Source organism: Electrophorus electricus, chromosome 24, assembly GCF_041902795.1.
Source record: "Electrophorus electricus isolate QZ-2024a chromosome 24, ASM4190279v1, whole genome shotgun sequence".
NCBI classification, from domain to species: domain Eukaryota; kingdom Metazoa; phylum Chordata; class Actinopteri; order Gymnotiformes; family Gymnotidae; genus Electrophorus; species Electrophorus electricus.
Genome location: NC_137520.1, coordinates 13430724 through 13443147, shown reverse-complemented (window position 1 = coordinate 13443147; position 12424 = coordinate 13430724). Strand labels below are relative to the sequence as shown.

General features: G+C 41.3%; 2 protein-coding genes across 2 annotated transcripts; both read left to right on the top strand.

The window, feature by feature from the left end:
• Window positions 1-572: 572 nt before the first annotated feature.
• On the top strand, window positions 573-5052 carry ptges3a (prostaglandin E synthase 3a (cytosolic)). Its single transcript, XM_027021357.3, has 8 exons — window positions 573-772; window positions 2064-2177; window positions 2295-2364; window positions 2460-2558; window positions 2651-2740; window positions 2817-2873; window positions 3637-3664; window positions 4001-5052. Coding segments are annotated over exons 1-8 (480 nt in total). The 5' UTR covers window positions 573-770; the 3' UTR covers window positions 4021-5052.
• A 3491-nt stretch (window positions 5053-8543) lies between these two features.
• Window positions 8544-12204, top strand: mipa (major intrinsic protein of lens fiber a). Its single transcript, XM_027021331.3, has 5 exons — window positions 8544-9567; window positions 10095-10259; window positions 10358-10438; window positions 10552-10752; window positions 10876-12204. The coding sequence occupies exons 1-4, from the start codon at window positions 9208-9210 to the stop codon at window positions 10735-10737; spliced, it is 792 nt and encodes a 263-aa protein (XP_026877132.2). The 5' UTR covers window positions 8544-9207; the 3' UTR covers window positions 10738-10752; window positions 10876-12204.
• The last annotated feature ends 220 nt before the right edge of the window (window positions 12205-12424 follow it).

Sequence of the window (12424 nt, the reverse complement as noted above, 5' to 3'; positions counted from 1 at the left end):
GTGGATGCTAGCACACCTGGATAGCGCAATTCTCCAGATGTTGGTCCTCACCTCATCTATTGACATTTAGCTTACATTTTTATCCAAAGCAACTTATAGCTACGACTGAGTACAACTTGAGCAATTGAGGCTTAAGGGTCTTACTCAGGGAAACCTGGCAGCGCTTGAACCAGCAACTTTCTGATTACAAGTCACATATCTTAAACACTGAGCTACCACTGCCCAGCTACCAATGTTTGTACCAATGAATACCCCCTTAATTAATTAACACTCTTCCTGTCAGCTCCGTGTCACAGCCTGTCCTGTACAAAAACCTGAGATCTATATACAAATACTTTATCAAAAAGTGGACAATCCAACCTCTCTCTTATTTACTTCGTTATCATGCCCTGATGGAACTTACAAATAGCTGTAAGACGTTCCCAGGCGAATTCAGATTAACACGATTAACTGCCACAGCCTGAGGGCACAAGAACAGTAACTGCCTCGTCGCTGAGGCAGAGGAAGACGGCTGTTACTATGGACACAGAGTCGCCGCGTGCACGCGCGTGTTCCCCGAACGCGCGGTGGAAGACGCCAGAAGCCAGTGTCACCGCGCGCGAAGACCGCAGCTGAGGCACGCGAGGATCCCGCGCAGGCTTCGCTAACGTTAGCTTACGTTTACACGCGAGTTGTCTTTCGCGTTTATTAAGCGCAGACAGATCTCTAAGAAAGGACGAGGGCACTTGATAGAGAAACTAACTCGGTGAACGCGGAAAGTTGATATCGACATGTAAGTGTTCCACTAGCGAAATAAACGCTAAGTTGGCTAGGGCTAGCCCGCCGATGCTAGCTAATGCTGGCTAACGACTAACGCCGATTTTAGTCAGCTAGGCTAGGCTAGCTAGCTCAAAACGCCAGCAAGCCTGTCATTAAAGCTAGTACTATTCGAATAAGACGTTAATGTTACATACTAGAGGGTTACTTATCTGAAACGACACAAATGTTTAATTAAAACTAAAGGCGTCACTGGGAGGCAAATAGCTGCTGGCTATGCCCGTGACGACACTCGGGATAGCTAACCTAGCTAACGCATCTTACAGTAAACGTTAGCCTAAGGCTATCTCTCCTCGTCTGTTCACTGTGCTTAGCCAGCTACCATGCCGTAGTGACCCCTTAGATAATTACCCCTAAATCATTTATGTCTTCATCTTGCACCACTGCTTCCCAATTCCTTGGAAAATTCGAGAAATTAGATTAGCTAGGTTAGCTAACGGCCGCTCGTTGGTGATGCTGAATTGGTGATTAATTTGGTTTCCGGGTAATCGCGGCCTTTCTGAACCGTCTTGCAGACCGATTTCACACGTGCAAGCTGTGCTATGATTCTACAAAAATGTTTATTTCTCAAGTTGAACTGCGTATGTTTAGGAATGGTCATTGCCTGCTAACGCTAGGTTATCTAGCTAGCTGTATATCGTTAGCCTACGTCTTACAATGGCATGATATTGCAGTATCGGGCGCATTGTGGCAATCTGGCTAACGAGTTATCCTAGTTTAATGGAAAATGCTAACTTTAGTTACTGAAATTGGCGATCTAGATTGACCATAAGATAGTGCCGCTAAATATTACATAGCTACATGGTTAACTGACCAGGCCTGGCAGTTTATATATCCAAGGTTATGGAAGTCAGTGTGTGCACGTTAACCAGCTTAGCTAGCTGGGTGCAGAGCTGGGCATTGGGGTGATTGCTGGTGTGGTGTGCGGTACCTAGTGTTGCCAAGGTAACGTCGACTATCGCCTAATCATCCAGTTCACACATCACCGCAGTTCAGTTTAGGAGGTGCTTTATTTTTCAGTAAGATGTGCTTTGTTTTGCATATCGATAAGAATGCTGAACTGCATTCACACTTTAGGCCTTTCTGTAGCTTTGTCCAAGATGCCAAGTTGGCCTGTGTACAATTTTTGTGCACTTTAGCTAGGCTGCGTGAACACCAGCATCCACTTAGTGAGAAGAGTTGGCTTCTTTTTAAGTGATCTACTCAGCACTTTTTTAAAAAAAACAAAACATTTCTCTATTAAATAGGCAGGCAGCAACCGCTAAGTGGTATGACCGACGGGACCTTGTCTTTATTGAATTCTGTGTAGAAGACAGCAGAGATGTTGAAGTGAAATTTGAGAAATCAAAGCTTGATTTCAGGTATGTTGTCAAATTTCATTTTGAAAGTATCAACACAAGGTTTTCATCACTGTTTTTTTATTTATTTATTTATTTTCGCATATTTGCATCATTCTATGTAAGATGTTTTCTGTTCAGTTGTGTAGGTGGAGTTGATACCATTAAATATCATAATGAAGTAGGTCTTTTTGAGGCCATCGACCCAAATGTAAGTATATGAGAAACAGTCTGATATTTTTTTTGACTAGATGACAGCTGCATAATTGTGCAATGTAGTAAGAATAATTTTCACATCTTTTGCAGGACTCAAAGCACAAACGTACAGACAGGTCTGTTTTTTGTTGTCTAAGAAAAGCAGAACCTGGTAAATCATGGCCAAGGTTAACAAAAGATAAAACAAAGGTGAGGATTTTTTAAAATTTATTTTAACATTTGAATGAGTAAAGTATGGAATTCATATCAAAACATGCTAATTATTTTATCCATTTATTCAGTGTAATTGGCTCAGTGTTGACTTCAATAATTGGAAAGACTGGGAGGACGATTCAGATGAAGAGTTGTCCAGCTATGACCGTTTCTCAGAGGTGAGTTTGCAGATAGTTTTGCCGTGAGAGGTTTTACCTAGAGGAGCAGGAATGAATGCTTTTTGTGCTTCTACAGATGATGAACAACATGGGAGGGGAAGATGATCTGCCTGACATGGATGGTGCAGATGATGTAGGGCTTTCATTACATCAAACACACTTACACACTTCTTTCTTTTAGGGAGAGTATTAGGAAAATTCTTGTGCACAATATTAGGATCTTTCAGGTGTGTACTTAATGGTGTTTTAAATTCACCACACCAAGTTTAAATATCTGTTGTTTGTCTGATCAAATTATTTCAGTCAAATGGTTGGATTTTAATTACCTGGTACCAGTTAAAGTATTTTAAATCAATCTCCGTGGTATAGCATCTAAAATACTTACTCTTAGATTTTAGATTCTTTGAAGTAACTACGCTGTACTTTAATGACAGTTTTACACACCAGTGTTCTCTTAACCAGCTTCATGAGGCAGTCACCTTTGATGCTTTTCCATCAGACAATTTCACATATGCAGAATGAGGAACTAAAGTTCTGAAAGAAAATCTATTTGCTGAGGGTGCATCTAAAAATTTTTGCCTGTGTGTTTTATAAATTAATTTATACATAGGCTAAGACTTTTCCCAAATTATATTTCTCTTAGAAACAAACTTATGCATGATCCATTAGATTAAAATGGCTTTTTCTACTATTAAAAACATACATTCAGTCAGATGTGTTCACACCTTTGACTGGTACTATATATATGTATATAATAAAAGTGTATTTTTTAAGGAAATAATTGATCATTATTGGACTTTCATAGTGTAATTAGTGTTCATTGAAGCATACACTATCTTTATGCTGAATAACTCCTCACAATAACCTTTTCTGTGGTTTACTGTTTCAAAATGCAGGAAGAGTCTCCAGATAGTGATGATGAGAGTAAGTCTGTCTGCATTGTTGATTGTTGTTTCTTATTAGAACTAATCTTCTGCCAGAAGTGTGGGTGTGGGTGTGGGTGTGGTGTTGTTTCCCTGGGATGTCTGGCTGGCAGACCACATTCAACCCAGCCATGAGCATGATGGATAAAATCTCTGGTCACACTGAAGTGCCTGATAAACTCATAGCAGCTTAGTACCCACATACATGCTACTATCATGTCAGTGTCAAGGTACCGTTGAGAATAGTCTCAACAAGTAATACATGTAGTGGCCTGTCACAAAATTGTGTGTCTATAAATTGAGATGAATAACCATTTTCTTTCTGAACCGTTTACAGAGATGCCTGATCTGGAGTGAATGTGCAAAAGATGTCACCTTATGGCAGAAAACAAGGATCGTCACTTAACTGTTATTTGGAGAAAATGGCTAGTTATGAGTGGGTAATGATTAAAGACACACACACATACAGATCAGCAAACAAACATAAAAGGCCTACATCTGGAGCTTTTTTCCAACAGTGTCACAACAATAGTACCATTGTGTTGATGGCTGTCCTGTCATCAGTGCTGTCTTTACCTTTGATTCTGCATGGACAGTTTGAAGTTCTTAATGTTTTGTGTATTCTGGCCATCATCCGTTTACTCATTGGTGGGGTGGGTAGAGCAGTGATGACCTTTGGTATCTGTGAGGTGGTCCATTATATAGCATACACATTGTAATTCCTTGTGTTTGGAAAATGCATAAAAATTCACATTTAGACCCCATTTCTGGTTCAGACTGTAAATTTCATTTATATTTTGATGTTAATTTAAGCTTTTTTAGTTTGTTTTTGTTTTGTCTGTGTGTGGGTGAAAGAATTATTCTTCTTCTCAGGCTTGTACTTCTTTGTTCAACTGCAGTTGCTAGCCAAACATTTACTGGATTTAAACATAGCTGCGTTTGAAGCTGATGAACTTGCTTTTTCTGCTTTACTGGTAAACACCTTTTCAAGGCATTCTAGATGGGGATTTGTCCATGAAACACATTGACATGAAATCAGATATGTTTAAAGTACATAGTCCTGTCTGTACACATTGCTTTACAAAATGATTTAAATTTATCATTTATTGTTCGTCACACTTAAAAGTGTAGCAGGCATTTGAGCACTGATATCTTCCATTTATGTAAAGTGAAGTGATACAATGCAAGCTTCACGGCTGTACAGAACAAAAGGGTAACTTAACAATAGCTGACCAAATTGTTTGCACTCCAAATATCAATACAAGTGTGACTAAAACAAACAAATGTTTATTATGCTGTGCTAACCTGTTACCACAGGTTGAGGAACTTCAGTTTGTTAAATGCAGTGGGATTTTGTCTACATATTTCTAATAAACTGTCTCTAAATCATGGCTTCACACATTTGTTTAATAACACATCAAGCAAACAAAAATAGTTGTGTGTGGTTCCTACAGATATTTGACAACTAGGAAATTGAGGAAAGAAGGAGGGAAAAAAAGCTGCGTAATGTCCAACTTTAAAAAAGTCCGTCCAACTGCAGGACAATTAGTGCATTTGAGCCAATAGTTAAGTGCCGTGGAATGTAATGTAGATGTAGTGGGAAAGTCCTGTATGTGTGACTAGATGGTGCCAAAGTGACGTGCTTTGTTACACCAAGGCGATAGTCCAGCAGAGGGCGCCAAATGTCTGCTTTCCTGAAAGCTGCTCTCATTGAACGATTTGCATAGACGCAAACCAGAACATATTGCAGCAATTTAAAATTTAAACCGAGAGCTTTTTTTTTTCTCTACCAGGAAATAATTATCAGAACGTGGTAGAACTCCTTTTTAAACTACTGTTATTTACATCCAGATTCTAGACATATATTTAACCACAAAAGTCTTTTAAGCATGTTTTGAGGGACTGCGGTCCTCCTTAAAGTCCACAATTTGGTGGTCAGCAACATTCAGGCCCCTAGTGTGGTATAGAAGCGTTTGTTAGGCACATACACATGAATATCACAACCATTGCATAATGCTGCCTGTTTTTTCCTTGCGTTTGCACTGCTTAACTAATCTTTAACAACTAAAAATAAACTAGTAGAGAAATGCGTTTAACTATCATTTGAATATTCTGTTATCAGTTGTGATGCTCAGACTGCTTGACACAATAGTTCACTCTGATTGGTCACATCATGTTGACTGGCTGCTGCTGCATTGTTGTCTTCACTGAAGCCGGCAGTAAGGGTGCACGGAGATCGCTCACGAGCACTCCTTTAATCACAAAAATGAGATTTTAAAACTGCAGCATGGCCAGTGTGCTATTTGGGATGGCACGAAGCTTCTGGGTTTAACCAGCAAGGCCAAAATCTTTCTAATTCCTCTGTTCATCTCCGCCATAAGGGAGGCAGTGCACACTCTTTGCAACCTTCCAGAACGTCTGCTTGGGATGCAGTCTTTGAAGAATTATGCCAACACGGATGTGACGACTTCCAAACATGAGGAATGATTAGATCACATCACAGATTTTTTAAAAATGTCCTCTATATGGAGGACATACACCGGTTAATTTGATGACCACAAAGCAATTTGATTCTTCACCTCATGTGAACTGCACTTTATAGAAAAAAGTGAAAAGACTAATCACTTTCATAAATATTGTTTGCCACTTTTAGCGTGTAAAATTATTTATTCTTTCTTTAATTGCTTGACAGTCTATGACACTACCTTGTTCTGTATTGCATAAATTGCATACACCTTGGAAATCCAGTTTGAATGATGGGCTCCGGTAAAAAAAAAAAAAAAAAAACTCCGCATGAGCAGTGTTTTTTAAATGCACAGCACCTGAATAAAGGAAACGGTGTTAACTGTGTTCATCTTGCTTCCAGTATCACATATCGGCTTCAGTGTTCACCATGGAGACGAGTCGGGCTGAAGTCCCTTTGCAATCTATATGCCTGCAGCCATGCAGCCACCAGTAAATGTCACATGATGTAAGTCCAAAGTCCAGGGCTTTGGATTTGGCGATTGTCAGCAGTCTAAAACGGGAAAGTAATAGAAAAGTCCCCATGCAAGCAAATTTAACCCATTTCCACTGTGGCCTGGGCTTACTACCAACAAAAGGTGGCTTATGGACACATGAACGGGATGGTCGGGTGTGAATTCAGCACACAGTAGATATATACAAAGTGGTTACCTCTGCAGCTCCTGGACCCACAAAGTTTGTGTATCTACATCCGAAGCACAAGAATCTTTGTGCTGCTTTGCTCCACGGTGAAGATGCAGGCATGCAGCATGCAGTGAGGGATCATTTTTGTTAGGTAAAGGGAGCCTGTGTCTACCCAGAGGTTCCCAGTACTGTTGTCAGTCATTTCTAAGTATTCTGTCAGTACACTAATGGTGCAGCAGGTGGCGACTTCTTTTGTGCTCTGTGCCACATTTCTGTTGGCTTCTTCACTTAAGTGATCCGTTTTCAAAACAGGACAGTTGATTTCTGGATATGTTATGTGTATTTAAACAAATATCAATTTATGCCTAAATATTTACATACATGAGTATTTGCTTTGATGCATTAAGGTATGTAAAAAGCATCTAGCTAACATGCACTCTGGTCACTCATGAAAGAGACAAATAAAGTGGAACAGTGTAAGCCAGGTACAGAACTCCTTTACGATCAGCCAGCTGGCTTTAGAGACGTGTAGTGGTGCATCTAATAACGTGAGGCTGTAATTCTCCACCTGATACTGTTGATGATTTCACTAGTCTGTTATGTTGGTGCAGATGTTGTGCAGTACAGAAACCTGACTGTTCTGCTACCTTTCACTGCTTAATGGAGATATTAAATGTCCTCTAGCAAAAGCAACACTATTAAAGCAACAGGAACTACTGCTGTTGCCAGGATTTTGCTTCCACCTATTATGAAAAAGACAAACACATGAGTACAGCGGTATTCTTTCTCAGTTGGACCGAGGCTCAGCGGCAGGCTCTGCCATCCTTCCTCTTCTGCAAACATGGATTTTTGAGCTTTTTATTGGGTCTTGGGACAACAGCCCTGCTAGCACACACAATGTGATCTATCTAATCAGTTCTGCACAGAACAAACTGGCATCCTGATCTACTGGCAGCCTGGGTACTGTGCTGTAAAAGACACACTCTTTCCAATTTAATGTTAAAACGAAAGGGAATGGGTGTGTAATTGTGGCTCTGGTGTTACTTTGTTTTGGGTGGCAGATATAGTAAAGGCGTGACTGAATTCTTAAAAATCACATTTTTTGTTGTCTTTTTAAAAAACTCATTATTGATATCCCCATTAATCACATGAGTGTGTTTTTCATTGTCATGCCTTGGATGTTTTACAAGTCAGGGCAGAAAAGAATAAAATCATGTTTTTTTAAACATGCAACATATAAAGTGCTTTCAGGCTTCTGAAGACTAAACAAAGTACTGTCAGTCATATTTAAGCAGCATTTAGTTTTTGTCATTTCCATGTCCATGTGCAGTGTCATATCTGTGGGCCCATCTGCACAGTGAGATGAATTGTCCACTGGTCTCTTTTTGTCAGCACTTAATCCTCTGTGAAAGTACTGGATAGTTTTAGGGGCCCAAATGCTTGTTCAGCTCAAGCCAGAGGACACAGACGACCCCACAGCCACACACAACACACCAGGCTACCACAGTGGCCCCTAGTATGAAATCTTCGTTATTATTCTGATTACAATATCTCCTCTAATAGTTAGGGCTTGTTTTTTAAAACAAAGGTTAGTCCTGAACTAAACTACACTGCCACTGGAGATATGTTTTAGTGTACAACTACATTTAGTTTGTTATTTGAAAAATGTATCATATAGGGCAGAAATAGAATAGGGCAGTAATAGATTTGACATATTTTATGTTCTTGTGCCAGGCTTATAAGTGGGAACTCGGCAGGGTTAAACCGAGGACATAGATTGTGGAAGTGTAAGAAACAAAATATGCCTCTAAAGCCGAAGTGAAAATGAAATTGCCCTGCCCAAACTTCCCTCCACTGTGTACAGTACCTCATCTGTGGCTTTGTGTCATAGCCAAGTACATCTTAGACATACAGGTGAGAAAAGAGTTAAAAATGTTTTTTTGTATTTATGCCGCGTCCACAAGCCCCTCCCACAAGGCTTCAGGGAGATTATGACATCATAGTGGCCTGAGGGAATTATAAATGTTCCTGTGGACACCCCTATCCCAGCAGTGAGGCTGAATGTCCGGGGGACATGCTTGACGTTTATCTACCCGTGTCCCTTAATACCAACCTGCATCATCAACTCCACATATAAAGCTTTATGGCAAAAGTAGCAGGCGTGCATGGGGCAGGATGAATGCTTTCACCCTTTGTGCACAAAGACATCTGTGGCTTTGAAAGGCATCTGTGCTTTTATCTTTATTTTAATTGTTGCTACATTTTTTAATGCCCGGACACTTAAACATAGCAGGTTAGTGGGGATTTTTCAGCTTTAGTGGCTTGGTTTATTTGAAACTGTTTCTACCTCCTAGCTCAGTTTGAGGTTTTGAGCTTGTGTCCCTACACACTGCGACCATGTGGGAGTTGCGCTCCAGGTCTTTCTGGCGGGCGGTGTTCGCCGAGTTCTACGGCTCTGTGATCTTTGTGTTTTTCGGGCTCGGCGCAGCTCTGCGCTGGACCCCGGGCTCACACAACGTACTCTATGTGGCTTTCTGCTTCGGATTGGCCGCCGCCACACTTGTCCAGACTTTAGGCCACGTGAGTGGCGGCCACATCAACCCGGCTGTCACGTTCGCCTACCTGGTCAGCTCCCGGTTGTCCGTGTTCCGCGCCTTTTTCTACATGTGTGCCCAGTGTCTGGGGGCGCTGGCCGGGGCAGCCGTGCTGTACGGAGTCACGCCAGCCAACGTGAGAGGCAACCTAGCTCTTAATACAGTAAGTCAATGGGCCTCTGCATGGCCCTCCACACTCTTTGCTTACATGCTGTTCTGTTCCAATGTTTGCTGTTAGTGTTTGATATTAGTTTGACAGTTATTCACTTTGGATTCACTTTGAGATGTTTTGTCCCTTTTTGGCAAATCTTCTGCTATTATGTTTTCTGAAATGGACAAATGAAGATGTGAACAATTCCACGCAACGTACAGTTATAAATCTAGATAAACTGAAGCATTGAATCATGGTTTAGGATAGAACCAGTCATATAAATGTTGTGCCCTTTTCTGGCATTTATATTTTAATTAAAAAAAATTTTAAAATGTAAAAATATGACATCTTGACCACTGCAGTCCCAAGTGACAACTGGCATGATGGATATGAGTGTGTATCTCCTATGACTTTAGTGCACCGACTGCGGGTTCGGGTTCCTTTTGAGCTTTTAGTTTGGCGGAACACCCGAGCTGCCACAGTGGACTGAGACTCGCTGATGCTGACTTCACTCTCGTCACCACACTTCCCCCCCCTAGCTGCAGCCAGGCATTGGCCTTGGAATGGCTACCACCATGGAGGTGTTCCTCACCCTGCAACTGGTGGTGTGTGTGTTCGCCGTGACTGACGAGAGACGCACCGACCAGGTGGGCTCCGGAGCTCTGGCCATCGGCTTCTCTGTCCTCGTGGGACATTTATTGGGGGTGAGCGGACCCTGCAGCTCTTGTGGTGTGCTCCTCCACCATACTTGGCTGGATAAGTAAGCAGGTTGGTGTGTTTTAAGAGCTAAAATCTGTTGCAGATGTTCTACACTGGTGCTGGAATGAACCCTGCAAGGTCCTTTGCACCTGCTATGATCTTCAGGAACTTCGTAAACCACTGGGTGAGATGGAGTTAGTTACAACAGCATGGATGAATAAAGCTTAAGGTGTTTTACGTGGAATTCTTAATATGCTCAGTTATCTCTGCATCTCTCTCTCTCTCTCTCTCTGACAGGTGTACTGGGTCGGTCCCATGGTGGGCGGAGCTATAGGTGCCCTGCTGTATGACTTCATGCTGTTCCCACGAATGCCCAGCTGGTCCGAGCGACTGGTTGTTCTAAAGGGCAGTTGCCACCCAGAGGCCGAGGCTCAGCACAAAACCCGGGGCGAGCTGCTGGAACTCCAGACACAGGCCTTATAAACATAGAGTGGAAAGGTTAGCTGTCTTACCAATAACACCTCACCAAATGCATGTATGCTTCAAAACTGGCTGCTTTGGCACAAAATCCACTGGCTCCGAGCCAGATTACCCACGTCTGTATCTCTGCTTTGTATACAGAGCCTGGCCATGCCTGATCAGGCGGCAGCAAGAACCCTCCTCATCTCCCACATCACCTTGCTCCCTAAACCCTTCATACTACATCCTATAACTTACAGCTTCTGCACCCAAAATCCTTGGACTGCTGGACTAACAATGAGTGTTAGAAGATGACTGGCCACTGAGGGCAACACAGCTGGTACAGAGAGCGGGTCCCGCCTGCCTCTCTGGCTGGACAGGACAGGGGCTTTCCTCAGTTGTACTCCTGCACGCTTTTCTCTTTCTGGTTTATTAAGTTGTTGATCTTTTGTTATTTCATATAAGTGACACATTTCCTATATTAGCATTGCTCAGCAATTTATTAGACAAAACGTTTAGTTGTGTGTGTTTGTGGCTCATGCCACACACAGTCCTGTAGTCCACAGATGTAGTCAAAGGGGTGGAGGAACTTTGGTGATGACCCAACTATGTGGGCTCAGATGCAACCTATTACCCAAAATTCTGTGAGATGCAGGTGAAGACCAATCAGAGTGGATGGTTCTAGTTTGACCTGTTGCTCAGCCATTGCGGTAATCATTCGAAGGAGTGTTAAATACTCCTGAACCTGTGAACAGCAGTTAGTCTCCTTCTCCGCCTGCAGAACCATTGTGCAGGTGCCACAGTGAGAGCACTCCGGAGGACTTGCTAGTTTAGTTCAATGTCTTGATTCACATTTTTAACATAAGGTTCAACCAGTTCATCCACTTTGGACTATCAGCCTGTCAACATTTGATTTTGTTAAACCACAAAACATAACCAATCTTTTAACTCTTATCTGATGCACTTGTTTTTTTTTTGTTTGTTTGGGGTTTTTTTTTGCAAAAATGAGTTTACAGATATTGTTTTTGTTGGGAAACTATTTGCTCAGTACCTCCAAGAGCAGAGGATTTATATTATGTTCAAGACTGTTGCCTTTTCTGCTATTTTGTAGAGATCCTACATGCCTACTGCCACACAAGGTGGCATGCGCAGGTTTAATGTTTAGCAGGTAATGTAGCAGTTGTAGACTTTTAACTACAGGTGGTGTTTACAAACGGGGACAGTAGGGATAACTCACAGTGTCAGTAACTGCACTGACATCATTCCCAGTCAGTACTGCAGAGAATAAACTGTTTTTCATCTCCATCTTACACTAACCTTTTGAAGATATTCAGGTAAGCAGATTTTTTGGTCAAGACAGCATGAAGATTCCTCTTTTAAGTTCCAAAGGATTGTTAAACTGCATGAATATACACAAATGATTATTTTAGGTCACTGCATATCTTCATTGTGTGTGTTTGTGTGTTAAAGAAAGCATGTGATTCTAAGATGTGCCACAGTGTTTGCTTTTTTTCATTAACACTGATTTTACATTTCATATTAATGATTTTCAGGCTTTTTCACAAACTGAAATTTAAATGACTTAAAATTCCTGAGAAATCCAAGGCCTTATGTCAAGGTATTATTTTGTATTATATTTAACTTTAGCTTTTCCCATGAATAAGTTTAGATTAAATATTTAGCTTTTTTTTTCATTAGAATTAATTACATT

Bases quoted from the DNA above. Each gene is read 5' to 3' on its own strand.
- ptges3a (XM_027021357.3), top strand. The intron at 2,178-2,294 runs GTATGTTGTCAA...TTTTCTGTTCAG, and splicing joins AAATCAAAGCTTGATTTCAG to TTGTGTAGGTGGAGTTGATA. The intron at 2,365-2,459 runs GTAAGTATATGA...CATCTTTTGCAG, and splicing joins TTGAGGCCATCGACCCAAAT to GACTCAAAGCACAAACGTAC.
- mipa (XM_027021331.3), top strand. From the start codon at position 9,208: ATGTGGGAGTTGCGCTCCAGGTCTTTCTGGCGGGCGGTGTTCGCCGAG. The intron at 10,260-10,357 runs GTGAGCGGACCC...AATCTGTTGCAG, and splicing joins TCGTGGGACATTTATTGGGG to ATGTTCTACACTGGTGCTGG. The intron at 10,439-10,551 runs GTGAGATGGAGT...TCTCTCTGACAG, and splicing joins GGAACTTCGTAAACCACTGG to GTGTACTGGGTCGGTCCCAT.